Source organism: Canis lupus, chromosome 14 (genome assembly GCF_048164855.1).
Source record: "Canis lupus baileyi chromosome 14, mCanLup2.hap1, whole genome shotgun sequence".
Classification (NCBI taxonomy): domain Eukaryota; kingdom Metazoa; phylum Chordata; class Mammalia; order Carnivora; family Canidae; genus Canis; species Canis lupus.
This window is the reverse complement of record NC_132851.1, coordinates 30581343-30607797: the sequence shown is the minus strand read 5'-3', so window position 1 is coordinate 30607797 and position 26455 is coordinate 30581343. Positions and strand designations below refer to the sequence as shown.

Below are 26455 nucleotides of genomic sequence, written 5' to 3'. Positions count from 1 at the left end.
ATGGAGGACCAAGCAATATCTCCCTGCTGGTGCCCAAGTGGGCAGCAGACATTCTTAGCTGTGGGCTGGTCTGCTAATGAGATCGCTCCGGAGGCAATGACACCAAATATGGAAAGTGCCAGAGCCATTACTGGGCTCTGTGATGGGGCTCACCTGGAGCCGAAGGAGGACCTGGGTCTCCCCACCTTCGGGACATCTGCAGGGCACTTCCCCATGCAGCCCATGGCTCTCGGGCAGGAGGGAACGTGCCTCGGTGGGCCCATCGCCCTGTGTTGAATAGTGAGCGATCAGAGGGCCAGAGGGGCTGCCCCTGCCCACAGCCCCGGAGCACGTCGGCTGGGAGGGAGGCCTGCGGGGAAGGGCCGGGGCCGTGCAGAGGAGGGCGGCCGCCCCCCCTCCGACCCATCCCTGGAGGGCCTGACAGAGGAGGCCTGGGGCTGCCCAGACCCAGGGCGAGCCCACGAGGCTCATAGGGTGGGAGGCTCCCCTCCCACAGACAAGCACCTGCTAAAGTCATCAGTGTCCCTGAGATAAGTCCATGGCAAAGAGGAGGAGGCTGGTGAGGAGGTGAGGTCCAAGCGATGCAACCACGTGCTGGTGTGGAGGGGCAAGAGGGCAGGGAGAGGCACAAGTCGGTGATAATAGTAGTAATAATAACGATGCATGGCTGCCGTAACATTGGCATGTCCACGGCACACCTGCCAGGGCCATTTATTCTACTATTCACACGCTTCTTTACCTGTGATATCAGATCTTTTATTTTTTTTTAAGATTTTATTTATTTATTTGAGAGAGAGTGCATGAATGAGAGACGGGGTGGGGTGGAGGGAGTATGAGCAGAGGGAGAGAGAGCAAGGAGAAGCAGACGCCCCACTGAGCAGGGAGCCCGTCAAGGGCCTTGATCCCAAGATCCTGGGACCAAGACCCAAAGGTGAGGCAGATGCTTAACTGACCAGGGGCTCCCATCTGTCAGAATTGCAGGTTCAAGTTCATCTAATATCACACCATCCTCGGCCCGACCCCTCCTGATTCCCTGCAGACACCCTACTTCGTAATGAGCATTCAGGGCCCCTGGGGACGGAGCCCAGCCAGTGACCAAGGCTGGAGCAGGACCAGGTCCCACTGGCTCCTTGCTGGAATATCTCCTGCAGTTCAAACCTTGCGTCCTCTCCCCGTGTCTCCACTGAGGATAGATGCAGGGTCGGGGGCTGCGTCTCAGCGCTCATGGATCCCTACGAGCCACTGGCTATTTTGCTTGCTGATGGTGTGGGAAAGCCCTGTCCTTGACTCCAGGCTCCCGGGGACCTGGGGGCCTTTCCTTGCCCGCGCTTATTTCCACCAATCTTTCATCTCAAGGCACTCCAAACAAGCATGCGATCTAAAATTAAATTAAAGTCCCCAAACCTCTCTATCCTCCACCAGAAGGCTACTCTTTAAAACACTGGCGCCACCTTATTGTCATCAGAGACCCGGCACGTGGCAGGTCCTAGAAAAATACACGTGGAATTGAATTTACCTGCGTCCCCTCACCTCCTGGCTGCTGCTCCTGCTCACCCTGCTCTCCTCCTCGATTGTAGGGGCCCACCCTCTGGACACCCCACACCTTCCACGGGAGCTGCCTCCAGGACTCTCAAAAAATATCAGTAAGGATCCTTTGAACTTTCCTTGGGCGACCTAGCCGGGTAGAGAGTTGTCTAGGATATTGGCAGGGAGGATGACCCCTTCGAAATATACTGCTCACTGCTGTGGCTCTTGTAGGCAGAGTGATTCAAATAAGACTTGAAAGCCCTCTCCCTATGCAGTCTCTCCTGTGTCTAACTCCCCACCCCCCAAGTGACAAAGTATTATGACTTCCATCAAAACACGAAGGGCAGCTGAAAGAGGGATAGAAGTAAATGTGGTTTTTTAGCTTCAAATTGAGCTCGGAGCCTCCTAGAAGGCAAGGCAAAAAGAGAAAGACAATGCATTCCAGTGCTCTGCTTATAAGAGAGGAGGACCCATAATTGTTCCCTTGGGAAGGAGATGTTTTCCTGGTGATAGACCATGAAGATTTCTTAAGCAGCTTCCTGTCTGGGTACTGCTGAAGAACATGATGCACAGCGACCCAGCTGGTCACCTAAGCCCCGAAATTAGGGTTCATCTCCCCACTTGCAGAGAGGCGACCTGAGTCAACCGAGTTGTCTGTGCTTGAGTCCATGCAAGCAAAGTGATCAGTCCCACCCAGACCCAAATGATCGCCTGACCTCCCTCGCAATGCCATAACCTCCATGGGAAGTGCGATTCGTGGCCCAAGGAGAACTTCTGGTGGATGTTAAGATTCATAGGCCACACCTGGCACTTGGAAGGATCAAGGCCAGGAAGCCCTGTGCGCCATCAGGCCATGCCAGCCATACCTCCCCAACAAGTGTGGCCCCGGTGTGATCTGCACATCTGCCTGGAGCCCCCAGGGAGCAGCTCTGGGACAGGGGGGTGGGGCTCACATGGAGCAGCCCCCAGGACCTGCCCTGGCCTAGAAGCTTTAGTCTCTATTGGAATTACTACCTCTAGCAACAATTTCATAGGTATAATTTCTGGGATGCCCAGAAAAGGCATGCTTCCCCTGCAAGAGGTGTCACCCTGAGGGAAGCCCCCAGGGGACGACTTCCTGCCAGGTATTTACAGTTCAGCTGTGGTCCCTGCCAAGTCCAGACACACCTTACCATCCAGGGTGTTCTGTACCACTGGGCAATGTTGCTTGGTAACACAGCTCCCGGCTCATCTTATTGGGTCTCCATGGTAACCTGTGTTCCTAGAAAGTTAGCCCAAGGTCAAATCTATCCTTAGAGGAAGAGAAAGGGTTTTCCTTGCTCTTCACAGGGGTGGGGCAGGGCCAGGCAACAGGGCAGGGGAAGGGGAGAAACCAACAGCTCTCTGACTTGCTTTCTCTGCCTTCCACTTAGATATCACAGCCTTCCACGGGGTGTTTAAAAATGTGGAAAATGTGGCAGACATTTTTGGTAAGTTAAATACCAAAACCAAAGCGCTTCCATCCACCAGGTGTCAGGGCATGGGGTGAGTGTGGAAATCCAAGCAGATTACCAGGACCTCGGGCTCTGCTCTCTGGGCTCCACGCTCCTGCCAACCCAGCAAGCTCTGAGCTCTGCGATCCAGGTCCAACAAGAGCCATGGTGTCTTTTATTGCAGGGTGAGTCACCAAGTGGCCAGGTGCCTTCCTAGTCCTTATTTCCTTAGCCTTGACCACACCACAACCTGGCTGGGAAGAGAAAGCAACCCCGTTGCACAGGAGAGGAAGTGACAGGAATTATGTGCCATGTCCAGGTCACAAGGTGGAAGCTCCCTCTGTGTCCAGAGCTTAGCCTCCAACACCAAAGTTGTTGGATTTTCTCTCCCCAGCCAGTAAATGCATATAATGAAATATAATAAAGCCTAAGAATTCTGAACAGTGCCAAGTATTCCACTTACCAGTTACATAACTATCATGTGACTGTCAACTGCCGGGCACCATGATGGTCCATAGCTTTCTAAAAGTAGCCCCCAAATGAGACTATCATAGGACTGACGGGAGCAAGAAGCTCTGAGATGCTATTGGATTAGACCGTGCTGCCCAGAGAACAGCACTGAAGGCAGGTATGCGCCCAAGCTCAGGTGCTTGGTAAGTTTTTGAGTGAATATGCATATTTATATAAACACACACACACAAACCTTAGAGTCGGTTTTTCCTTCAGTACAGAATTATGTCTTCATTTTTCTGGTTAGGCTTTGTGGAAACAAGACACGGAAAAGGAGGTTTGAATGGGGCAGGAAAAACTAGAACAGTCTGGGTGACACTTGTCCTCACAGACCACTCCACGACCTCCCCAAGCTCCCCAACGTGTGACCCTCTGCATTAGAATCAGGGTTTGGGGGTCACCCCGTTAGCACTTAATGGTCCTCCAGTCAGAAAGGCCCAGAAGAGGGAACTGGAAATTGTTCTCTTGCCACTTTTGTTCACAAGAGCGTTCCTGTGTAGGGTAAATCGTTGCCCCTGGTTGGTACCTCGGGCATATCTCTGACCTTCAGTTTCTTTATCTGCGAAATACAAGTCACAGAATAGTATCGGCCTTGCAGGATGAACATGAAGTTTATGGGGTGATGGACCAAGTGAATGCTTTCTAGACTCACTATGACCCTAAACCATTGTGCTGTTTGAAGCATGCGGCACAGTTTGTGGCACATAGTAGGGTCCCCAAATTATTAGTGTCTGTATCCCTTCTCTTCCCCCTGGATTACAGTTCTCCAGGGCTGGGGACTCTATCATTTGGGATCCATTCAGCAGACTCATAGGGACTTAAATAACAGAGACATTTAACTATGTCACAGATGCTGAAAGCATCAGGATTGCTGCAGTAGCTCAACACGGGTATCAGAGGCCCAGCGGGCTCATTCCTCCTCCGCTGCTATAACTAAACCTACTGGCTTTTCAACTTCAGACATGGGGCCTCATGGTGCCAAAGTGGTTGCTGTAGTCCCAGCCAGCACATCCTTACCCATATTCAAGGAAGGAGGAAGATGTAGATCAAAAGGACCTCTTACATGCCTTTGATTTGTGTTATGAAAGAAATAATTCCCAAAAGCCTCTAAATGACTTCCGGATCTGGGTCACATGCTCAGCCCCAGGTCACTCACTGTCACGGAAGCTGGGATTAGCACGACCAACTGAGAATGAGCAAGTGTCAAACATCTCCAGGGACTTAGGGATGAGGCTCAGCTTCACTGAGTCCCTTTCAGCTTTATTGGTGAGGGAGGAGGATTTAAATGACCGTTTCTCAGGGGGGCAACCAACAGGGACCACAGCTTATAAACCCGCCTCCCTGCAATTGTCTGGAACAGTTGCGAGTACACAGTAGGGGCTCAGTAGGCTGCTGAGGTGTGGGGAACCCCGGGCCCAGGGCCTCTTTCCCCAACCCTGGTTCCCAGTCCCTGCACGGCTGTCCCCTCCCGCTGTGCCATCCGCAGACTGCCTGGGCTCCCACTTCACCTGGCTGCAGGCTGTCTTCACCAATTTCCCCGCGCTGCTCCAGTTCGTGAGTGGCATGAAGTGTGTGGCTGGTCTCTGCCCCCGGGACTTCGAAGACTATGGCTGTGCGTGCAGGTTCGAGATGGAGGGGGCCCCCGTGGATGAGGCTGACAGGTGAGCCACACCTGGGCAGGGGGGGGTGATGGGCAGCTGTCGGAGGCCTGGCTGCTGCTTGGGCAGAGCACAGATGTGGAAAGCTGCCAGGACATGTCTTGGTTCTCCTGACCTGCAGGGAAACAGGTAGCCTCAGCCTTAAATTGCAGCATATTCTGTGATCGCCCCACTTCCTGGGGGTTGTCAAGAGCCTGGGTATGTCTGATATGCAAAGCTGCAGCGTGGTATTTCTCGAAGTTGGGCCCACTGGTATCAGAACCAGCTGAATGCTTGCTTAAATGCAGATTCTAGGGACCCATCCCAGACCTACTGACTCGGAATACCTTTAGCTAGACCCTGGAAGTCCGAATTTTAGATGAGCTCCCAGGTGACCCATAAGCATAAGAGAGTTATTCATTTTTCAGACCGTCCTGGCCACCAGGGGTAAAGCAACTCTGAAGGCATCTGTTTAATTTTCCACAAACATGCACCAGTAGCATTTGAACTCTGGGCTTAATATAAGCAGAATGCTATCCCTGCTTCGAAGAGGTAAACAGCTAGCGGGGAATGTGAAGGAGGTACGAGGGGCCGGTAAAGATGTGTGGCCCCCCTGCACACGGGGGAGGAAAGGAACACGAGATACCCACCTTCGCACAGGAGACGGGCGACACAATTGAAAACCTGAGATGCATCGAGCGGTAACAAGGATCTGCCTAAGAGATACTGGCGGCGGGGAGGGTCAGCTGGGAAAATTTGGTAGAAGCCACACATTACGGTGATACCTTCTTCATAGAATTATCATTTAAGATTAAGTGAGCAAGGACACGGTACGTGACTGGGACTCCGTCCGGTTTATTGAGTTTACTTACTGAGAGTACTGGTGATCGGTAGCAGCAGTGACAGGAAGAGTAGGGCTATAGCGGTAGTGGTGACAGCGGGAGTCGCCATCGTGGCGGCAGTCACAGTAGGGCTATCGTCGTCATCGTCGTCGTAATAGTAGTAACAATAGGGGTAGTAACAGTTGTCCTAGTAGCCGTCGTAGTATTAATACCAAGGGTAGTAGTAATAGCAGTAATAGCGATGTCAGCAGCAGCGTCAGTAGCAATATTAGTAATGCTGTAGAAGAAATAGTAGCAATGGCCACAGTAACACTTGCTGGTGTAGGTGTAGGTGTAGTAGTATGAACACTAACGCAGCAATGGTCGTAACAGCCACAGCAGCAGCAGTATTAGCAGCAATAGTAGCAATGTTAGTAATGCCGTGGAAGTAATAGTAGCCACGGCCGTGGCAACAGTTGTCATGGTAGCTGTAGTAGCATGAATAGTACCAGTAGTAGTAACAGCCGCAGCAGCAGGAGCGCTGGCAGCTGTAGCAGCAATACTAGGAGAGCTGTAGGACTAGTACTGCTCGTAGTACTGCTACTAGCACTGTACTAGTGGTAGTAGTGACAGTCATTGCAGCCATAGTGACGGCAGCAGCGGCAGTAGTAGTAGGAAAGCGGGGAATTGAACCTGCATCTCCCTGTGCCCCGGAATCCATCCCTACCTCACTGACCCCCGGAGTCCCTACCTCACTGGTCTGATACCTGTGCCCGGAGCAGTGTGATGGAGGGTGCGCTCTCATCGAAGTGGGAAGGACTCCCCTTTGGAATAGTTCGGATGGCCTGGACGTTTCTCCATTAGGACACCCTGCCCCCAAGGCACCAGGTTAACCTCCCTGCTCCCCAAACACCTGCGCTCCCCTGTCCTGCACCTGCCACATGGGCCAGTGGGTGCACACGGTATCCGCCCCATGCGCTCAAGGGGGGTGGGTCTGCACCGTGTTATTTCTTTGCACCCCCAGCATGAGCCACAGCACTGGGCACATAGTAGGAACTCAGCAAATTAACTGACTAGATAGTCCGCCTTCAACTGCTTTTCAAGTTAATTAGTTAATTAATTAAATAAAAAGCAATAGATCCTTGGTGGTTCAGGAATAATGGCTCTGGCATCAAGCAATAGATCTCTCCCATTTCCACATCTCCACGAGAGGGTGTGAGTTGCCTCTGATCAGAAGGGCGTTTTCCTACCTTTGGGATCATGAGCAAACTGCCTCCCGGGGGCAGCCTGGTGACGTTCACAAAGAGAAAGGGTGAACCCGAATGCAGCAGATGTTTTCTTAAATCTGCCAAAATTCTTGAGTAGGTAGCTTGAGAAACTTAGTAACTTGCCCAAGGCCATCACCTGCCTGTATATTTTTTTATTCTTTACCTCGGTCTCCACTGACCACCTGCGTGCACTGCAAAAGTTTCCTGATTCCCATGTTAGTGTCAGCCTCGCTCTGTGATCGACTTTGACCTTGGCAAGTTCCTGAACCCTATGTGTCTCAATCCCCACGTGTGTAAAGGCTCATAAGGATAATAGCCATCTGCCGTGTAGGTAATAGAACTCAAATAGTGTGTGTGCGTGTGTGCGTGTGCATGTGTGTGTGAGAGAGAGCACTATTTGAAACAGGTCACTGCCAGGGATCATCCAGAGACACAACAGTTCCCCTCTCTTCACCCTCCCCCATGTTCTCACCTTGACCTCCCCCCACCTGCCCCAGCTGCTGCTTCCAGCACCGAAGATGCTACGAGGAGGCCGCTGAGAAGGACTGTCCCCAAGACCCAGCCAAGCTCAGCATAGATGTCAACTGTGTCAGCAAGAGCATCACGTGTGGTGAGCATCCCCAGGTGTCCCCGGGGGCTGGGCTGAGAAATAGCAATGACAGTCCAGGAATCCCAGGCCTGGACCAGACCCAGGGCTCCCAGGGGTCCCCCTCATCGTCACCACCACTGAGGACATTATCAGCTATGCTCCGAACCCCACAAGGGCTAGATCTGTGGCATCTGTACTTTGCATGGAGTAGATGCACAATAAATGCTTTTTGAAATGAAAGAATATTTGATTGGCAGGTTATTTGATTTACAATTTTATACTGTAGCAATCCTGGGAGCTTGTGGGGGCAGATGGCTTGCTACTGACCCGTTGTGTGGTTGGAGGGCAGCTAATCCACATGTCGGAAACTCTACATGGGGAAGAGAAAACTTGCTTCAGAGATTTGTAAAAAATAAATAAATGAATGAATGCTTCAGGGATGCCTAGGTGGCTCAGTGGTTTAGCGCCTGCCTTTAGCCAGGTTCCTGGAGACCTGGAGTCGAGTCCCACACCCGGGTCCCTGCAGGCAGCCTGCTTCTCCCTCTGCCTATATCTCTACCTCTATTTCTCTCTGCGTCTCTCATGAATAAGTAAAATCTTAAAAAAAAAAAATAAATGCTTCAGTGTAAAACAGTGGTGCATGTGTTACGTGTAAACATGGCTAAATGTAAAACAGTTAACACAGGGCCTGGCCTAAGTTAAGAAGTCAGTGTTGGAAGTGGAAGAGAGGCAGGGAGGGATGAATTAGGTTTGGGGTTGCTGCTGTTTGTAAGAATCAGACATGTGTCAATGCAGATCTCAGCTCTCCACCCTACTCACTGTGTGACTCCAGGGATTTTATTTTGTGTCTCTGGGCAACCCTGATGGAAGAATTAGAATAGGCAAAGGCACAGAGGGAAGAGGTACATGTCACCTTGGGGTGCTCTGTTTGAGCCTCCCTCTATGAGCACCTATTATGTACCAAAGGCTTTATGGCCAGCAGATGCAATCATCCCGACAATCTTTGGTTTTTAAGATTTTATTTATTGATTCATGAGAAACCTACAGAGAGAGAGGCAGAAACACAGGCAGAGGGAGAAGCAGGTTCCATACAGGAAGCCCGATGTGGGACTCAATCCCAGGACCCCGGGATCATGACCTGAGCCAAGGACAGATGCTCAACCACTGAGCCACTCAGGTGCCTCTGTCCCAACCATCTTATGAGATATTCCCAGTTTTCAGAGAAGGCAGGAAAGCTCAAATTAAATAACTTGCCCAAAGTCATATAAGCTGCTAAGTGATAGAGTCAGGATTTGAGCCCAGGTTTCAACTAACCCCACCCAAAGTCCAGGTAGCAAGGACTGGCTGCAGTGTGGTGCATGGGGAGAGGAGTAAGGAGAGGCATGGGCATAAGTCACTACACAGTGAACATGGAAAACATCCATCCATCCATCCATCCATCCATTCATCCATCATCCATCCATTCATTCACCAGATGCATACTGAGCACCTAGTGCAAAGCAATCGTCCAGATGTTGGGGATATTTTGACCTTCTGAAATCTCCTCATGGCCACCAGACCTTGAAAATATCAAAGTGCCAGAGTGTGTTAGGCAGTGACCAGAGCCGTGGAGGGAAATGAACCAGGGGCAAGGCCCAGGGAGGGCTGGCTGGGAGGAGACACCCATGGAGCAAAGACTGAGGTGTTGGGGGCAGAGAAGGAAGCCACTCGTGGCTGTCTGGGAGGTGGGCTCACCCCCAGGCTCGAGGAGCCCTGCATGTGGGGGAGGCAGGCCAGTCAGTCAGAAAGGGGGTGATAGGGAGGAAAGAGACGAGCCCTGAGAAGGAAGAGGGCAGCAGCTTTGAGGTCGATTGGGAAGTCGTCGGAGGGTTCTGAATCCCCCCGAAAGACATGGCTCGCCCTGAGTCTTGAAAGCCTTGTTCTGGCTCCTCGATGACAGTAGATAGGGAAGCAGGGGGAGGAGGCCAGGGACATAACCCAGGCATGAGCTGAGGGGGGGCTCAGTGTAGGGTAGGGGCGTGGAGGTGGGGATATGTGGTCATGCTCTAAAGGGTCAAAAGTCAAAAGTCGAGCTGATAGAATGCCCAACTGGTTGGGTGTATGAGAGGTGGGTGGCCATGCCTCCCAGGTTGGGCCTATGTAGCCGAAGCTCACGGAGCCGATGTGGACAATAGGACACCTGCAGGAGGAGCAGGGCCTCGGCGGGCAGATCGGGGTCAGGAGCTTGCATTACCCTGGGATTCCAAATGAGATTTTCCAATCTGCTCTGCCCTTGCTCTGTGCAGAGTCCGGGGACCCTTGTGAGCACCTGCTGTGTACCTGCAACAAGGCTGCCATAGAATGCTTGGCTCGGTCCAGTATCAACTCTTCCCTGAACCATCTGGACACTTCATTCTGTCTGGCTCAGCCTCCAGGTGGGAGCACCCGCGGTGAGGCTGACGGTCGGGTTCGGGAGCTGCTATGGGAGCAGTAGCAGTGGTGTATCTTCAGACGCAAGTCCAGCTCCTTCTGATGCTCTCCAAACCCGCTGCTGTCAACTAACTTTCCAATGTGTTTCTTTGCAGAGACAGCTAGCACGGAAGAGCTGACAACGCTTCCACCCAGAGGTAAGGCCTTCTAGGGAAGCTGCTTTTCTTTGGATCCCAAGGGCCAAACTACGGATGGAGCCGACAGCTACACCCCCTCCCCTGGGCCTGCAGGAGTAACCCATGGCACTGGAGATGTCCCCACCTTTCCCTGGCCAGGGGATGCCATTACTTCTGATAGACCCAGTTCAAACATCCAGCAGCAGATGCCCCTCGGGCAGATGTTGTTCTTTGCCACATGGACAGGTGTGTGCTGAATCCAGTCGAGAGGCAGACACCAGTTCCTTCTCGCTTGCTCTTCGGTGAGGGCCCTGGTGTGTGGTGTGACCAGGACAAAGCCTAACGCTCTGACAGAGAAAGGCCTATCTCAGCTGGGTGAGCTCCTGGCCACTGAGGCCACCCGCGAGCCAACCAGCTGGCTCCTTCCTCTGCCTTCCAGAACCTTCAGCAGAAAGGGCAGCCTGGACCCAGATGGTGGCTTCTCAGAGGGCAGTATCTTTTCTGCAAATGATAATTCCTACCCTAAAACACGCATCCTATGCAAAAAGCGAGGGTTCAGCTTCTGTCTGTCATTCCTTGTCACAAAAGTTCGCACGATCTCTCAGACCCAACGGGAAGTTGTAGGTGCCCTTTGGCAAAGCAACCCCCCCTTTCCTGGGGCTGGGGTCTCCTCCCCAGTGCTGTGGCATTGGTTAAAGGAGCATGTTGCACAGGTGTGGGTTGGTGCACGTGTTCGTACATGCATGAGTATGAGTATGTATATGTGCGCCTTCTACCTCTATGTATCTTCTGAGTCCAGAGCTCGTTTTTCTGAGTCATCGGCCTCCCTTTGGAACAGAGGTCTTCCCAAGAAAGATTGCCATATTGCAGAGCCACAAGTCTTTGGGGTCTGTGGGGCTTTCATTGCCCAGCCTGGGTCTGCAGGTGTCACCTTCCTGGTCAGAACCCAGCATGGGCTGGAGTCTTTCCTGAGCCAGGGCCTTGCTGGGCACCCCACGCCCTGGGAGATGCATGAGAGGCAGGGGAAGCCTGGGATAGAACGAACAGCCCTTGGCTGCCAACACCTCTCACAGCCCCCTCCTCCTGTGCTCCAGCAGTCCCAGACTGCTGGGTCCCTTTGAGACCCGTAGCATGTGGTATAGTCACTGTGTTCCATCAGCCACTGATCTGGGGACTTTGTTTTTCAGTGGTTCCCACAGAGCCCACAGACACCAGTGCAAAGGTCCTTTCAGGAGAAGGTGAGCACAAGAAGACTGATGTATAACCCAAGTACCCACGTTTTGATCGTACCATCTACCTACTTGCTGCAATTAGCTCCCCTAAAATGTCCCCTTCCTGGGTTTGCACTGATACCACCTCGAGATCATTCCAGAGCCACTCTCAGTTTCTCCTGACTCCTAAAGCTCTTCTCTACGTGCTCTGCTTTCTCCCACACCCTTATTTCCACCTCAGTAGAACTGTCAGATGCAGGACCTTCACCCTCAACCATCTGATGTTGAATTTCAGATGAACAGCAAATACTTTTTAAGTATAAGTATGTCCCAGAATTGGTGTGGGCTATACTTATACTGAAAAGTGATCGGTTGTTCATGTGAAATCTATTTTATTTATTTATTTTTTTGCAGGTGGTTTCTATTTTATTTTCATGTGAAATCTAAATTTAACTGGGCATCCTGTATTTTTATTTGCCAAGTTTGGCAACCCCATGCCTCAGGGAGATCGCTCTGCACAACCACCTCCCTGGAAGTTTGTGTATATCTGTCCTCTGCTGCTGCTGCTATGAGAACAGAAGCAGATGCTCACGGTGCAGCTCATCTCTGGCTGTCCTCCATGTCCAAGGGCATCACATCCCCAACAGCTCACAGTCAGCCTGTGTCTTGTGTTCCAGGTCTAGAAAAAGAAGTGGCACCTATGCCAAGCCAAAGCTTCACCATGTGCCCTGCCCGCACAGCAACAATTCCCACATGATTGACAGTGGCCACTTTCATTCTCAACTGAGGACATGCCCACAAGACAATAACAAAATAACCCTACGTTGGCATATTTTCCACTCTCTTCAGCCTGAACCATCATCATTTTGTGGCTTGGCCATGGGAACGGGGCAAAGAATAAGCTTCTTAAGGAATCTAGTCTAACTGGAGAAAGAAAGTGTGTACACTCACACATTTGTCCTCCAACACACACACATCCACACCCATGACCCAGCAGTGCCCATAAACGTCCACCAGAAAGGGAGGCAGCCTGAAGGTAGGACAAACACTAATTATGAAAGAAAAAGGTATAGTGCTAGTGATTGTTCTCACCATCATGGAATGAAACGATCATGCTTTGAAATCAGGCAGCTTCAGGATGGAAGCCAGACTCCTCCGTGTTTCAGTTGGATGACTCTGGAAGCATGGCTCGACCTCTCGAAGCTTCAATTTCTTCATTTTGGAAAGCAGGGATTGGCAATTTTTCTTCTATAAAAAGCCAGAGAATAAATATTTTAGGCTTTCTGGATCATACAGTCTCTGTCACAATGACCCAAGTCTGCCATCGTAGCAGGACAACAGCCAGAGACTGGGTGGGTGTGCCTGTGTTCAAGTGAAACATTATTTACAAAAACAGGCCGAGGGCTGGGCCATGGTTTACCAGCCGCTGGATGGTTATACCTGTCCTTCAGGGTGGCAGGGGATTAAAGGAGAAGAGCATGGGAAGACTCTGAACCAGCATCGTCTTCAGAAATTCTGGTGTGGCTGTAAAAAAATAGCAATGCCCTCTTAAGCCACATGTTGGACACTGGACAACTTGCTTAAAATACATGATCTCATTTCTTGCTCACACAAGGCTGTGAAATCATTGCCATAACCTCCGCATTGAGATGGTAGATTGAGTTAGAGAGAGAAATTGTCCAAGATTGGGAGCCGGCTGGCAAGGCCTCCATGGCATTTGTCTTTACCGCTAGACTGAACTTCCTCTTATGCTGCGATGCCCAAGGACCCACTCTAGCAGGGGACATAATGGCCCTTCCTTCCAAAGAGAGGTTGCACTACCTAAACACAGGCCTGATGCTAATCTGGCCCTTTGTCCCCTGAATGGGGAACCAGTGTGTCAATGTTCCTGATCAGGCCACCATGGGCTTTCTCTCCTGGGTCTCCCAGCCCCAAAACTGTCTTGATCACAGGTGATCCCTGCCTGGCTTATGTGCTGAGATGGGTGGGCAATTGAGGTTGAGTGGTTTCTTTCCACAGTGGCTATTGAGACCACAGCTGACCCACCAACCAGTCCCTCCAGGACAAGTAAGCCAAGGAGACGCGACAGGAGGGCAGCATGGGATCCAATGGAGACACACCTTCTACATAAACACGTTCAGTTCTGACGATTGCTCTTAGACAGGGCTCAGAAGATAACAGGATACCCATTTTTCAGATGATGTAGGACACCCAGGCTCTGGGAGGTGAAAAGTTACAGGTGGTTCAGCAGGAGACCTGCTGGACTGGTTTTGAACCCGGCCTCAGGCTGCAAGATTCATTTTGTCCCCATGATATGGTAGTGACTCGTGGGGAACAGCCTCGTACCCAAAAACATACATAGGCCAGGCTGTCATCGGAAGAAGTGACCTAGCCATTTACTTTGCTTGTGGTGATTAAGAACCATGGATTCTTTATTAATACGTATTAATCACTCATGATAACCATTTACCAGTTACTAAGGATGAACAATAGACAAACGGATTCCTTGATGAACAGGCAGGGACACCACGGAGGACCTCAGTGTGCTGGCATGTTCCTGAGCCCCTCCATATATCCTCTGAGATGCCCCCGCCCCGGTCCTAGGAGGCCCATTTGGCAGATGAAGGACGCAGTCCAAGAGGCAGTCGTTTGCCTGGGGTTACAACCTCAGCATAGGATTCTGTTCTGAACCTGCGCATTTCACTTTGAAGAGAACCATCTGCCCGGCTTAGAACCTTTGAGGTTCTGGTTCTTTGCTGGATCACGTTTTGCGGGTCCACATCATCAGTAAAGTTGTAAGCCCGACTTCCACATAACAGCATCGTGATCTTGATCTTTGACCCATTGAGGTTAAGGCAGTTCCTTCCTTCCCCAAGCGTGGTGGGAGTTAGCATCGCTCCTCTCCGTGGTACAGCCCGAAGTGAAGCAGCAGGGAGCTCAGAGGTTAGGGCAGCCAGCTTTGGGTCCGGGCTTGCATTGCCGCTTCCTAGCTCCATGACCTAGGGCCAGTGACCTGTGTTTTCGGTGCGTCCACTTGCTTTCTCATCTCTGAATGAGGGCGAGCATGGTACTAATTCGTGGGCTTGTGGTGGAGTTGGCACAAGCCAAGCACTTAATCTTGTATCTGGGCATGTTGTATGTCTTCGTCCGTTCTGCCCGCTACAACAACATATCACAGACTGGGTCGCCTGTGAACAACAAAATTCATCTCTCATGGTTCTAAAGGCTGGAAGTCCAAGCTCAAGACACCAACATGGTCAAGTTGGCTGAGGTCCACTTCCTGGTTCATAGACAGCCGCCTTCTAGCTGTGTTCCCACATGGTGGAAGGAGCCAGGAGGCTCCTTGGGGGTGTCTTTCATAAGGGCACTAATTCCATTCATGAAGGCTCCACCCTCATGACCTAATCACCCCCAAAAGCCCCAAGACCATCCCACTGGGGATTAGGTTTCAACACATGAATTTGGGGCAGACAGATGTTCAGTCTATAGCACAATAGGAGCCTAGTAATAATTAAACAGCCACAAACTCATTTTACTGAGAACCAGGGTTCAGAAGTCTTCTGAGAGCCACAGAACAGGGAACTAGAATCCACAATTTTGTCTTGGTTTTCTTTGTTCAAAAATATGTGATTTGAAGAGAGAGAGAGAGAGAGAGAGAGAGAGAGAGAGAGATCTGCTTTCCTAAAGTATTTCAAAGCTACACCCGCTTCTAGCCCAGCAGGCTGCAGCTGCCTTTGCCAGTGCGTCTGTCTGGGGAGGGCAATCTTTTTGAATTGGCAGTGACCCTGTCATCACCATCTCCCCTGGGAAGCAACAAGGGGCAGAGCAATGACCATGTTGCCTCCTGTGCCTGTGGGATGGGAACTGCTCCCAGATACCAAGGTGGGACAGGCTGGAGTCAACACTCACTGCATCTCTCTTCTTTTGTGGGCAGAAGCAGGTCGAGATGAAAAAGGCACAGAAACCGCGACATCCCCTCCAGGTAAGCACCCCTGGCTTCTCCCACCTGCGAATAATGGTTGTCCCTAAACGGGTATGAGATCAGGTTTGTTCTAAAACATGGAGAATCAGGGACGCCTGGGTGGCTCAGCGGTTGAGCGTCTGCGTTTGGCTCAGGGTGTGATCCCAGGAGTCCTGGGATCGAGCCCCACATCGGGATCCTGGCATGGTGCCTGCTTCTCCCTGTGTCTGTGTCTCTGCCTCTCTCTGTGTCTCTCATGAATAAATAAATAATATTTATTTAAAAAATAATAAAAATTAAAAAATAAAACATGGAAGAATCATTGGGACCAATTCACTTTTATACCACCCCCTCCAAAGTAGACAAATGAAATTAAAAGTTGGATTCATTAGTAGGAAGAAATGGAAGCCTATCTGATAAAGAGATGCATTTAGAAAAATATAGAAAACTGTGTTTTCTTTTCTATTTAAACCACTCGTACTTCCGTGTTATAAAGTTAGCCGCTTTTAGTATCTGAAGGTGCTTTCTTCTAATGTCTCCCACCTGCATGAGCATATCCATGAATATAATTAAAATGAATTTTAATTATATTAAAATTGGCATCACGGCTTTGGGGTCTGAGCTGTATCACTCAAAAAATAAGATATTCCCCTGACAGGAAATATCTTTCCACACAGGGTTTTTAGGGGCTGTACCATAGTTTCTGGTGTGGAATATGTGGAATGCCATAATGCATTTAGCCAGTTGTTTCTAACATTTGTTCTTATAAATAATAGACATTTTATACCCTTCCACTTCTGATTAATTTGTCACAGCAAATGCCTAGAAGTTGAATTACTGCACAAGGGGCACATTCATTGTATGTACCCATACAATATGTATGTATCCATATGTGGCCTAACTGCCCTAGAGAAAAATTGAAACAACTTACCCTCATATACATATCCCATGGGTGATACTGCATACTGCTATTTAAGAGCAAGCCAACAGGGCCCTTGGGTGGCTCAGTCAATTAAGCATGTGCTTTAGGCTCAGGTCATGATCCCAGGGTCCTGGGATTGAGCCCCACATCGGGCTTCTTGCTCAGTGGACAGTCTGTTTCTCCCTCTCCCTCTTCCTGATGCTCCCCTGTTTGTGTTCTCTGTCAAATCAATAAGTAAAATCTTAAAGACTTAAACTCTTAGAGACCGAGGGGATGATTCTATGAAAGCCCTCCTCCCAAGCCCCAGCAAACAGAGCATTGAGCAAAGACCCAGAAGCCCAGATGCATGATGCAAACCAATATGGTAGGTTTGGGAAGAGACTGCAAGTCAAGAGGCCTCCCAAGATGCCCAGGCCTCCCCCAGTGCTCTGGGTCTGCAAGATGGCAGAGCAGAGCCTACAAAGCTCCCTCTGGCTGGACCAGACTGGGCTGGAGATGTCGCTGCCTCTGGCCAAGAGAACAGAGACAGCCGATGCACAGCAAAGGGAGACATGGACCGACCGTGCCGGGGAGCCTGTGTGCGGGAGGCAGGGCCAGATCACCCGCCTCAATGAGGACCTGGCACTTCATTCAGACTATGATGAGAAGGTCTTCCAGGATTCTGGGGAGTTGAGGTGGGTGTACTTGCCTCTGTTACTAAGTGCCAGGAGTTGGCTTCATTTCTCTACCAGTCTTATCCCTTCATCCGTGAACACCATGCTAGGCCTCCACTTGGCGGGCGCGTGGTAGGACACATGACGTACACAGAGGCCTGGCGGGCTCGGACAGTGCCCGTCGAGAGATGTCATGCAGCTGGTCTAGCCTGGGCTCCTGTCCGATTTAAGTTTATCACGGAGTATTTGTGTGGGGTTTTTTCGTTATATTTATGTTCCATTTATTTACTTAATTTTTTTAGCACAATACATTCTATGTATGTATTTTTGTTTCATCTTTTATTTAAATTCTAGTCAGTTAACATATAGTGTAATACTGGTTTCAGGAGTAGAGTTCAGTGACTTGTCACTTAACGTATAACACCCAGGACTCATCTAACAAGTGCCCATCCCCCATCTAGCCCATCCCCACCCCGTCCATGGGTTCTTTATAGTTAAGAGTCTCCTATGGTTTGCTTTCCTCTCTTTTCTTTCTTTTTTTTTTTAATTTTTTTTTATTTATTCATGATAGTCAGAGAGAGAGAGAGAGAGAGGCAGAGACACAGGCAGAGGGAGAAGCAGGCTCCATGCACCAGGAGCCCGACATGGGATTCGATCCCGAGTCTCCAGGATCGCGCCCCGGGCCAAAGGCAGGCGCCAAACCGCTGCGCCACCCAGGGATCCCGCTTTCCTCTCTTTTCTTTTTCTTTCTTTTCTCCTCCCCTATGTTCATGTATTTTATTTCTTAAATTCCATATATGAGTGAGATCATGTAGTATTTGTCCTTTTTTGACTGACTTATTTCACTGAGTATAATACACACTAGTTCCAGTCATGTCATTGTGATTGGCAAGATTTCATCTTTTTTCATGCCTGAGTAACGTGTGTGTGTGTGTGTGTGTGTGTGTAGGTGCGTGCGCACATGCATGTGAGTGTGTGACATCTTCCTTATCCATTCATCAGTGGATGGACATCTGGGTTCTTTCCATAGTTTGGCTATTGTGGACATTGCTGCTATAAACATCGGGGTGCATGTACCCTTCAAATGTGTATTTTTGTATCCTTTGTATAAATACCTAGTAGTGCAATTGCTGGGTCATAGGGTAGCTCTATTTTTAACTTCTTGAGGAAGCTCCATACTGTTTTCCAGAGTGGTTGCACCAACTGGCATTCCCACCAGCAGTGTGAGAGGGCTCCCCTTTCTCTGCATCCTCATCGACATCTGTTGTTTCCTGTGCTGTTAATTTTAGCCATTCTGACCAGTGCATTGTGGTTTCGATCTCTATTTCCCTCATGATGCGTGATGTTGAGCACCTTTCCATGTGTCCGTTGGCCATGTGGATGTCTTCTTTGGGAAAATGTCTGCTCATGTCTTCTGCCCATTTCTTACCTGGATTATTTGGTTTTGGGGTGTTGAGCTCGATAAGTTCTTTACACATTTTGGGTACTAACCCTTGACCAGATATGTCATGTGCACACATCTCCCATTCCGTAGGCTTTCAGTTGAGTGGATTGTTTCCTTCACTGTATCAGAGTATCTGGAAATTCTCATGTAACATTTGTGGGTCCCTGATACTCAGCCCTGACATCTGTAAGCCCAGGCTGAGGACACCCACCTAACACTCTGTTCTTCTGAAATATCTGCCTCCATGTGGGCTTGACCGTGTGTCCATTGGCAAATCTCTTCCTGAACTGCTTGCTGAATATGAGCCATAACGTTGTGCATTTTCAGGATCTGTAGACATCGTTGTCTCGACAAAAGGAGTAACCTTGGCCCCCGCCGGCTTGAAGTCTTTGGGCTTAGCTGCGTCATCTAACAAAAGTGGCCTAGAGGAGACAACGGGAAAAGGTGAGCGGGGACAGGCAGAGGAGCATCTGCTCTCTCTTGGCCCTGAGACACTCTGGATGGGACAGTAACAAAGGCCTTCAGGCCATGGCATCACACTGTGACCTCTTCGTGTTGGTGCGACTAGAACACTCCTTGCCAGGTGGCTCGTGAGACATAGAAGGCACCTGACGTGCCTGTGGCCACCCAACTGCCGAGTCAGGGACAGGGGCCTGCCGGCCTAGTGCTCCCACCCCTCGAACTGGCCCCCAGGGTGACAGCTTGGCACCGTCCACACTAAGTTGTTGGAAAGAAGGAAACCCCCAGGCTTTCCCTCCCTCCCTCTTCTCTCTCGTCCTCCCCAGAGAACCCACCAGAGGCCTCACACCTGCAAGAAGGACTTGGCCAAAGGTGCAGGCAGAGGGGGAGGGGAATCGGGTGGGGAGGAGGGTGCAGGAGGAAAGGGCAGAGGCAAAGAAAGAAAATCAGAGCTCTGACGGCAGAGTGTGCTAACCTGATGGAGCCAGGATGCCCGAGAGGACAGCCGGGATGCCTCCCAGGACGCCGGGTGCTGCTGGCACCTCAGTGGGTCACAATCACTCCATTCAGGAATCACACACGGTCTAAGAGCCCCTTCAGTCCTGACTAGCCCCCCACCCCTCAGGGAGGTTTAACCAAGAGTCTGGGCAGAGCCGTAGAAGCCTGGCAAGGAAGACTTCCCTCTGAAAGACAAATCATGCCAGAGGGGGGTGGGATGGGGTAGGGGGACCGGCCTGTAGCCATCTTCCCAGAAGAATGACAATGGGAAACAAAGACACAGTGTTCCTCGGATGACCAGTACCCATCCGGATCACTGCACGCTTGTGTGAGCACTATCCCCCTGTACGCCGCTCTCCTGATAGCCCTGTTTCTCATTAGCCTGTGACAGGTTCACCTTCCTGCATCCAGGAGGTGCAGATGACACACGGGTGATGCCTCAGTTTGCAGAGATGCTCTTTTGTCTGACATCCCGATGCCCAGAAGAATTTGAATCTTATGGCTGTTACTGTGGGCAAGAAGGACAAGGCGAGCCGAGGGATGCCCTGGACAGGTAGGCACAGGCGAGGGTGGCAGGTGCCCATGCTGCCTCAGGAAGGGGTGATAGCCCTCCTCTCTGCTGGCCACGGCCTGAGGCTTCGCTGAGAGCAGTGGCTCACTCCGGGTGGCTGGCACCGTCACAGGCAGCAGAGGCCCGGACTCGTCTGTGGGCATTGGGCTATGAAGGGGCAGAGCCAGAGCGACCCTGACCCATCGATATGGGGTCTAGAGCTCCTTTAGCTCTACCACAAGTACCACCCAGCTGCCCCAGAGTCCACCCATGAAGCCCTTCAGAAGACCCCAAATCTGCCTATTTTGCAACAACCAACATGGCAAATTGGCACCTCCACTCAGTTTGCCCTGCAGGTGGCCACGTGGAACTTAGCCTCTTGATAACGTTTTTTTTTTTTTTTTTTTTTTTAAGAATTTTTTATCTATTTTTAAAGAGAGAGGGAGAGAGAGTCTGAAGCAGACTTGGTGTTGAGCACAGAGCCGGACATGGGGCTCAACTCCACGAGCCTGAGATCAGGACTAGAGCTGAAACCAAGAGTCAGATCTTTAACCAACTGAGCCACCCAGGTTCCCCAATAGCTTTTAAGTATAACTACTAAATTTTATATCTGCCACTCCTGGAAGAATTTTCAGTGAACCTATGCATTGATGAATTCATTCATTCATTCATGTATCCATTCAGCCCACATTTCTTGAGCTTTTGCTCTGCGCCAGGCACTGTGCTTGGTGGTGGAGACGCACAAATGGTTAGACCTGAACTGAACAAAGCAGATCGAAACAAACTGCCAGTGCCCAAGAGGAGCTGCACGGTGCCCAAGATGGGCCATTCCACAAAAAGACCACCAACGCTATAATTGCAGCGGTCAAAACAGAGGGGGAGCCAACCTAGACGGGAACTGCAGGACTATTCCGAGGGTGGAGTTGATAAGGCGTGAAGCCTGACCGCACGTGGGGACTGTCCTGGCCCCTGGCCGGTGGGCTCTGCGCTCAAAAGGCGTAGGGCCCTTGGGATGGTGGGGTTGCTGAAGGACAATCAGCCACTTGAGTGGATGCTGGAAACAAGGAAAAGATAGGCTCGCTATAGTTAATACACGGGCTAGGTGATGGCAGGCACACGGGCATGTCACCTGCAGGTCAGATAGGGTCTGGCCGACTGTGTCCTTCCCCCAGCCACCCGCCTCCCTAGGCCTTTCTCCCTTCGCCACTCACGGCCATCCGGCCCCACTGTGCAAGCTCACCGCTGGAGGGATTGTGGCAGAAGCAGCCCCTGAAGGAGGCCCTGGGGTAGCTGGGTTTTTCCTTGGTCTCAGGTGCTGTTTCTCCCACCACTGCTGCGTGGAGCAGGTGACAAGGCTGGGCTGCCTGTCCGAGAGGCTTCCTGGGTCGCTGGTGGAGTGCGTGGACGGTACAGCCAAGTGTAAGTGCTGAGGGCCCGAGCACGGCGCGCTCCCCCTCGCCCAGGCCGCCTCACGGAGGCCTCATGCCTCCCGATGCTTGCCCGTCTGTAACGGGATTTAACACCCTCCCTAACTGTGAGGCCCGCTGAGGACATGCAAGTTTAAGAGGCTCTGTCAGCCTCCGAAAGTCAGGGCTGGGTAGGAACAGAAAACGGGAAGGGCCCGAGCTGATGGGGTGCCTGCCTCGGGCCGGCCTGAGTGCTCAAGGTGTGTGAGCAGAGTTCATCCTCCCACGGACCTGGGAGGAGGCCCCGAGTCCTCCCTTCACAGGGCAGGCGGCAGGGGCCAGGCTCAGCGGAGGCCAGGAACTCTGCGTGACCTCCCACCAGCACCGAGGCCTTGGGCCGGGGGCTCAGGGCATGTGGTTCTTTTCCGAAGAAGCAGAAGCCTTCTCCCAAGGGAGCCCCCTGCGGAGCCCCGCTCCTCCCTGTGCTGGGAGCCTCAGCGGGCGTCTGAGCCCCGGCCCCCCATGAGCCAGCCTCGCTCTCACACACCCCAGGGCCTGCTTTCCGCGTCTATTTGCTCCGGACTTTGCGGGTTCAAGGCCGTGCTCCCTGGAGTGTGTCACAGAGCCGTGTGAGGCCTTGTTCCCTATCTCGTTTTGCCTCCAGGGAGGCCCCCATCCTTCCCCTGCCCTCCCTCAGCAGTGGCGTGGGCCTCCCTGCCTCCTTGCGGGTGGGACCAGGTGTACCTGCCGCGTCCCGGGACCCCGTGGCCACGTGGTGCGCACTCCCCCATCTATCCCACACACCTTTCCCAGGGGCTGGGCAGGCAAAGGGCAGACACAGCTCCTCACAGCCCTGCGGGTGTGTGGTGCAGACACAGACACAGACACAGACAGCAGGTGACTGCTCATCCCTGGCTGGCAGGTGCGCCCCGCAGGTGGGTGTGCCCTGGGGGCCGCCGAGGGTGTCTGAGCTCGCAGAGCAGGGCGCTGGGGTGGGGAGCTGAGCAGAGTCAGGAGAGGCGGCGAGGAGGGGTCTTACAAGAGGCTGTCGGGCTCCCAGATGGCCGCGCTGGGTGTGGACGGTCCAAGAGAAGGGAAAAGAGGAAAATCAAGGCAGTTGGGGGGGCTCCCAGGCGGCTGGGAACAGAAGGTGGGGGTGGGGACGGCTGTGGCGCCAGGTGAGGTGGGAGCTAGACAGGTACCAGAGGGTCACCTGAGGTTCGTCCACCAGGGACACGAGGAGATGGGTGGGAGCTTAGAGCCTGGGTGCCAGGATCAGATTCTTGTCAGCGTCAGATGTCATGGTGCCTCGAGGTGTCACTTGCTCAGCTGAGGAAGGCTCCTTCGCCCACGCTGCATCCTTGCTGAGTGCAGGAGCACTACCCTGGGAGTCTGAACTCCTGTGGGGCTCCCAGGACCCAGCGGAGCCCCCCCCCACCCCCCGTGAGCTCTGAGCGGTGTCCCTTCCCAGATGCGGCAAATGAGAAAGGAGGGCAGAGCGTGCTCTGTGCTGTCCTGACACTAGGCCCAGAATTTCCCCGGGGGGGAGTGGGCTCGTGTGTGTGTGTGTGTGTGTGTGTGTGTGTCCACTGTGCTCTGGGTCCTGCCTTTGTCCCCTCCTCCTCCTCCTCCTTTTGCTTCTTCATGTTGGAATGCAACACGTGTGTCTGGGGCTGGTGTGCAGGCCAGTGGAGGAAGTTGAGAGGGTCTGCATGTTGAGAAAAAAAAGAAAATCTGGTCTATGAACATTTCGTGGTAGGACCAGACGAGGGGAGAAAAGTTAGAACAAATACCATCCTTAGCTTCATTGAAAACTGTAGGTAAGGAATGATATTTGCAGAAGGCAGATCTGTGTCCAAGAACCTGGAAACACATCACTTCATCTGAGCCACACGGATGGTATCCCTCCCACCCCCTCTGCACGCAACCGAGACATCCGAGAAGTTGGGAAGGTTGCCAGGTCTCGCAAATAAAAATACACTAACTTGAATGCCGGACGGACAACAAATAATTGCGTGGTATAAGTATACCCCAAAGGGACATACTCACTTGAACATATTTATCGGAAACTCCCGTCGCACTGGGCATCCCACATCTCATCCGGCAAAGTTCAGTAGATGGGGAAGGAGGCAGTTCCCTCTGACGGAGGAGGAGAAGGGAGGTGTAGCGGTTCCGTGCAGCAAATATGCTCCGGGTGCCAACTCCGGAAATGGGGGTCAGGGATGGACGTGAGCGCTCGGAACACACGGGCTGTGCCGCCAGGGTTCTCCAGCCTGCCGGAGGGGGAGGTCGACGCAGACCATTCAACCTGCTGGGACAGAAGGGCCATAGGTGGGATTTGGTGGGAGCCTGCGAGAAGATACTCCCCTTACCCGGGGGCTCCGGGGGCTTCCGGGGGGAGCTGGGAAGTCAGGGGGAGTCCTGACACATAGGTACAAGTTCCCCAGGCGGAGAACGTGGGACAGTTCCCAGGGGGAGATCACGGCTGCTGGACGTCACGAGGCCCCAAGATGCAGGGAGGGGACAGTCAGGCTGGCCGTGTGCCCCCGTCACTGCCGCTCCTCTGCTCTTGCCTCCCAGGTGTGGGGCGGAGCCTGTGTGCGCAGCTGCTGTGTGCCTGTGACCAGACGGCGGCCGAGTGCATGGCCTCTGCCGCCTTTAACCTGAGCCTCGGGTCAGCCGGCAAACGAGCGTGCCAGGGCCGCCGGCCGTCGTGCGGGGAGCACCTGCACGGAGCGCCCACCACCGCCTCCCCCGGCTCCAGCTCCGAGGAGAACAGCGAGGAGGCCGTGCCCGACCCAGAGGGCCGGAGGAGGACCAGGAGATTCCTGGGCAAGTTGCTTGGTGCTGTGGGGACCAGGCGACCGCATGGCCCCAGATAGACCCCTATGGAGAGCCGCCCGCACACCCACAGTAGGTTCCTCTGGTTCCTGTAAGCTCCTCGGGCCTCCGTCCCTGTCCCCATCCTCCGTCCTCTCATCCTTCATCCCCGTCCTCCATCCTCCCGTCCTCAGCAAAGGCTCAGAGGGCAAAGAGCCGGGCAGCCCCGTGCACCGCGACGTGTGCCAGCTCACACGTGCACTCGGAGAAGGCAGACCAGGGGAGGCTCTAGGCCTCCTCCAGCACGCCCCGGGAGCTCAATAAATCCTCCAATCAGTGTTGGTTTTGGTTTTGTTTGGAAGAAATGCTGTAGATACGGGAGCGCGAGTAGATGTCAAATGTAAGATGACAGCGCCACGGAGCAAAATTAATGATCTCCACTCCATAATCACTGAAAGCTACTCTTTCTTCTATTAGGACAAAAAAAAAAAAAAAAAGAGTATTTTAATCAAGCATAGGAGATCACCTGCGAGTTACCAATAACCCGAGGACGTATGCCAAGGGGTGAAATGACAGCTCTTTTTGGTCCGTGCCCCTAAAAAACACACTTGCCATTCCAGTTATTACAAGTGGCCATGTGCCATAGCCACCACCCCACGGAGAATTACTGCTCACCCTTGTCTTGGATCCTGGACTTTTTATTATTTAAGATTTTATTTATTTATTCACGAGAGACACACAGGGAGAGGCAGAGACACAGGCAAAGGGAGAAGCAGGCTCCATGCAGGGAGCCTGATGTGGGACTTGATCCCGGGACTCCAGGATCATGCCCTGGATGGAAGGCAGGCGCTCAACTGCTGAGCCACCGAGGCGTCCATATATATATATTTTTTAATAAGGTTTATCCCAGTGGCTGGAAGTTCTGGGGGTTTAAATGTCCTTGCTGACAGAGGCAGATTAAGATCAGGGTAATTGTAATAAACAAATGGTATCCATCCCTCCATCCACCCACGCACCTACTGTTAGAGGTGCTCCGGTGTTAGCAGGTGGAAGGCCGCCTGTTACCAGCATCTCCCTCGATATCCGGGAGGAACACAAACTCCTTGGTTCCCATCACATCTTTGGTTCTCGAGCTCCATAAACCGTGTGTCTGGGAGTGAGATGGTGAGAGTCCCTGCTGGCTCCTCAGCCAGATGGGAGAGCAGAGCCGCTGGAGGTTGGTGTCGCTGACCTCCTCGTGGCAGGAAAATATTCTCAAGTTGGCAACAAGGTTAAGAAACTAAAAGGTTGTGAGGGGGGACCCTGGGTGGCTCAGCGGTTTAGCGCCTGCCTTTGGCCCAGGGTGTGATCCTGGAGTCCCGGGATCGAGTCCCATGTCGGGCTCCCGGCATGGAGCCTGCTTCTCCCTCTGCCTGTGTCTCTGCTTCTCTCTCTCTCATGAATAAATAAATAAAATCTTAAAAACAAAAACAAAAACAAAAACTAAAAGGTGGGGATGCCAAGCCACTAGCTGCCATCCTTCCTTTCCTGCCTTCCAGGGGATTTGTGTGATGAGCCCTTTTTGATGGAATCCAGCACATCGGTACCTTTTTCACCAGGTACTATAACAGAACTTCTGCTTTCCCAGAAGTGAGCCCCCCGACAAAAACTTGAGGGCAAGGTTATTTTTTAAATTTTTTTATTTTATTTTTTTTTCTTGAGATCAAGTTTAGTTGGCAAGTGAGGGAAAGCCTGTGCGGAGACGGGAGACAGAGGACAGGAGAGGCAGTCAGCGAAGGGTTACAACTGGAAGGGAGAGAGCCTGGGACCTCTATCAGATCAGCCTCCGCCCCCGCCCCCGCCCCCCACCCCGATGTCCTCCCTCTGGGCCTGCACACGGGCGCAAAGCAGGCTCCAGGCCCAGGGGAAGCCGCGGGCAGACCCGCAGGAGTAGCAGCCGGCGGCCAGCCCACGTGCGGCCAGCGGCAGAGGGCGACGGCCGGCTCCCGCTTCCCGCAGCCCGGAGCTGGGGCCCAGCTGCCCACCCCACTGGCAGTCCCAGGGCCAGGCCGGCCACGGGTGCGGTGACCGTGCCTTCTCCACGCCTTGCCGTGCGGCCAGGTGGTGCTCGAGCAAGACAGCG

General features: G+C 52.4%; 1 protein-coding gene across 1 annotated transcript; it reads left to right on the top strand.

The window, feature by feature from the left end:
* OC90 (otoconin 90) lies at window positions 1-24666 on the top strand. The gene is made up of 12 exons (XM_072775696.1): window positions 1-253; window positions 2940-2996; window positions 4996-5170; window positions 7733-7845; window positions 10110-10238; window positions 10389-10430; window positions 11597-11647; window positions 15555-15602; window positions 18928-19044; window positions 19939-20110; window positions 21420-21526; window positions 24094-24666. The coding sequence occupies exons 1-12, from the start codon at window positions 1-3 to the stop codon at window positions 24393-24395; spliced, it is 1566 nt and encodes a 521-aa protein (XP_072631797.1). The 3' UTR covers window positions 24396-24666.
* The last annotated feature ends 1789 nt before the right edge of the window (window positions 24667-26455 follow it).

Excerpts from the sequence above, each read along its gene's own strand:
- OC90 (XM_072775696.1), top strand. The coding sequence starts at position 1 with ATGGAGGACCAAGCAATATCTCCCTGCTGGTGCCCAAGTGGGCAGCAG. Across the intron at positions 11,648-15,554 it reads AAAGGTCCTTTCAGGAGAAG|AAGCAGGTCGAGATGAAAAA; the intron begins GTGAGCACAAGA and ends TTTTGTGGGCAG. Across the intron at positions 19,045-19,938 it reads AGAGGAGACAACGGGAAAAG|CCTGTGACAGGTTCACCTTC; the intron begins GTGAGCGGGGAC and ends GTTTCTCATTAG.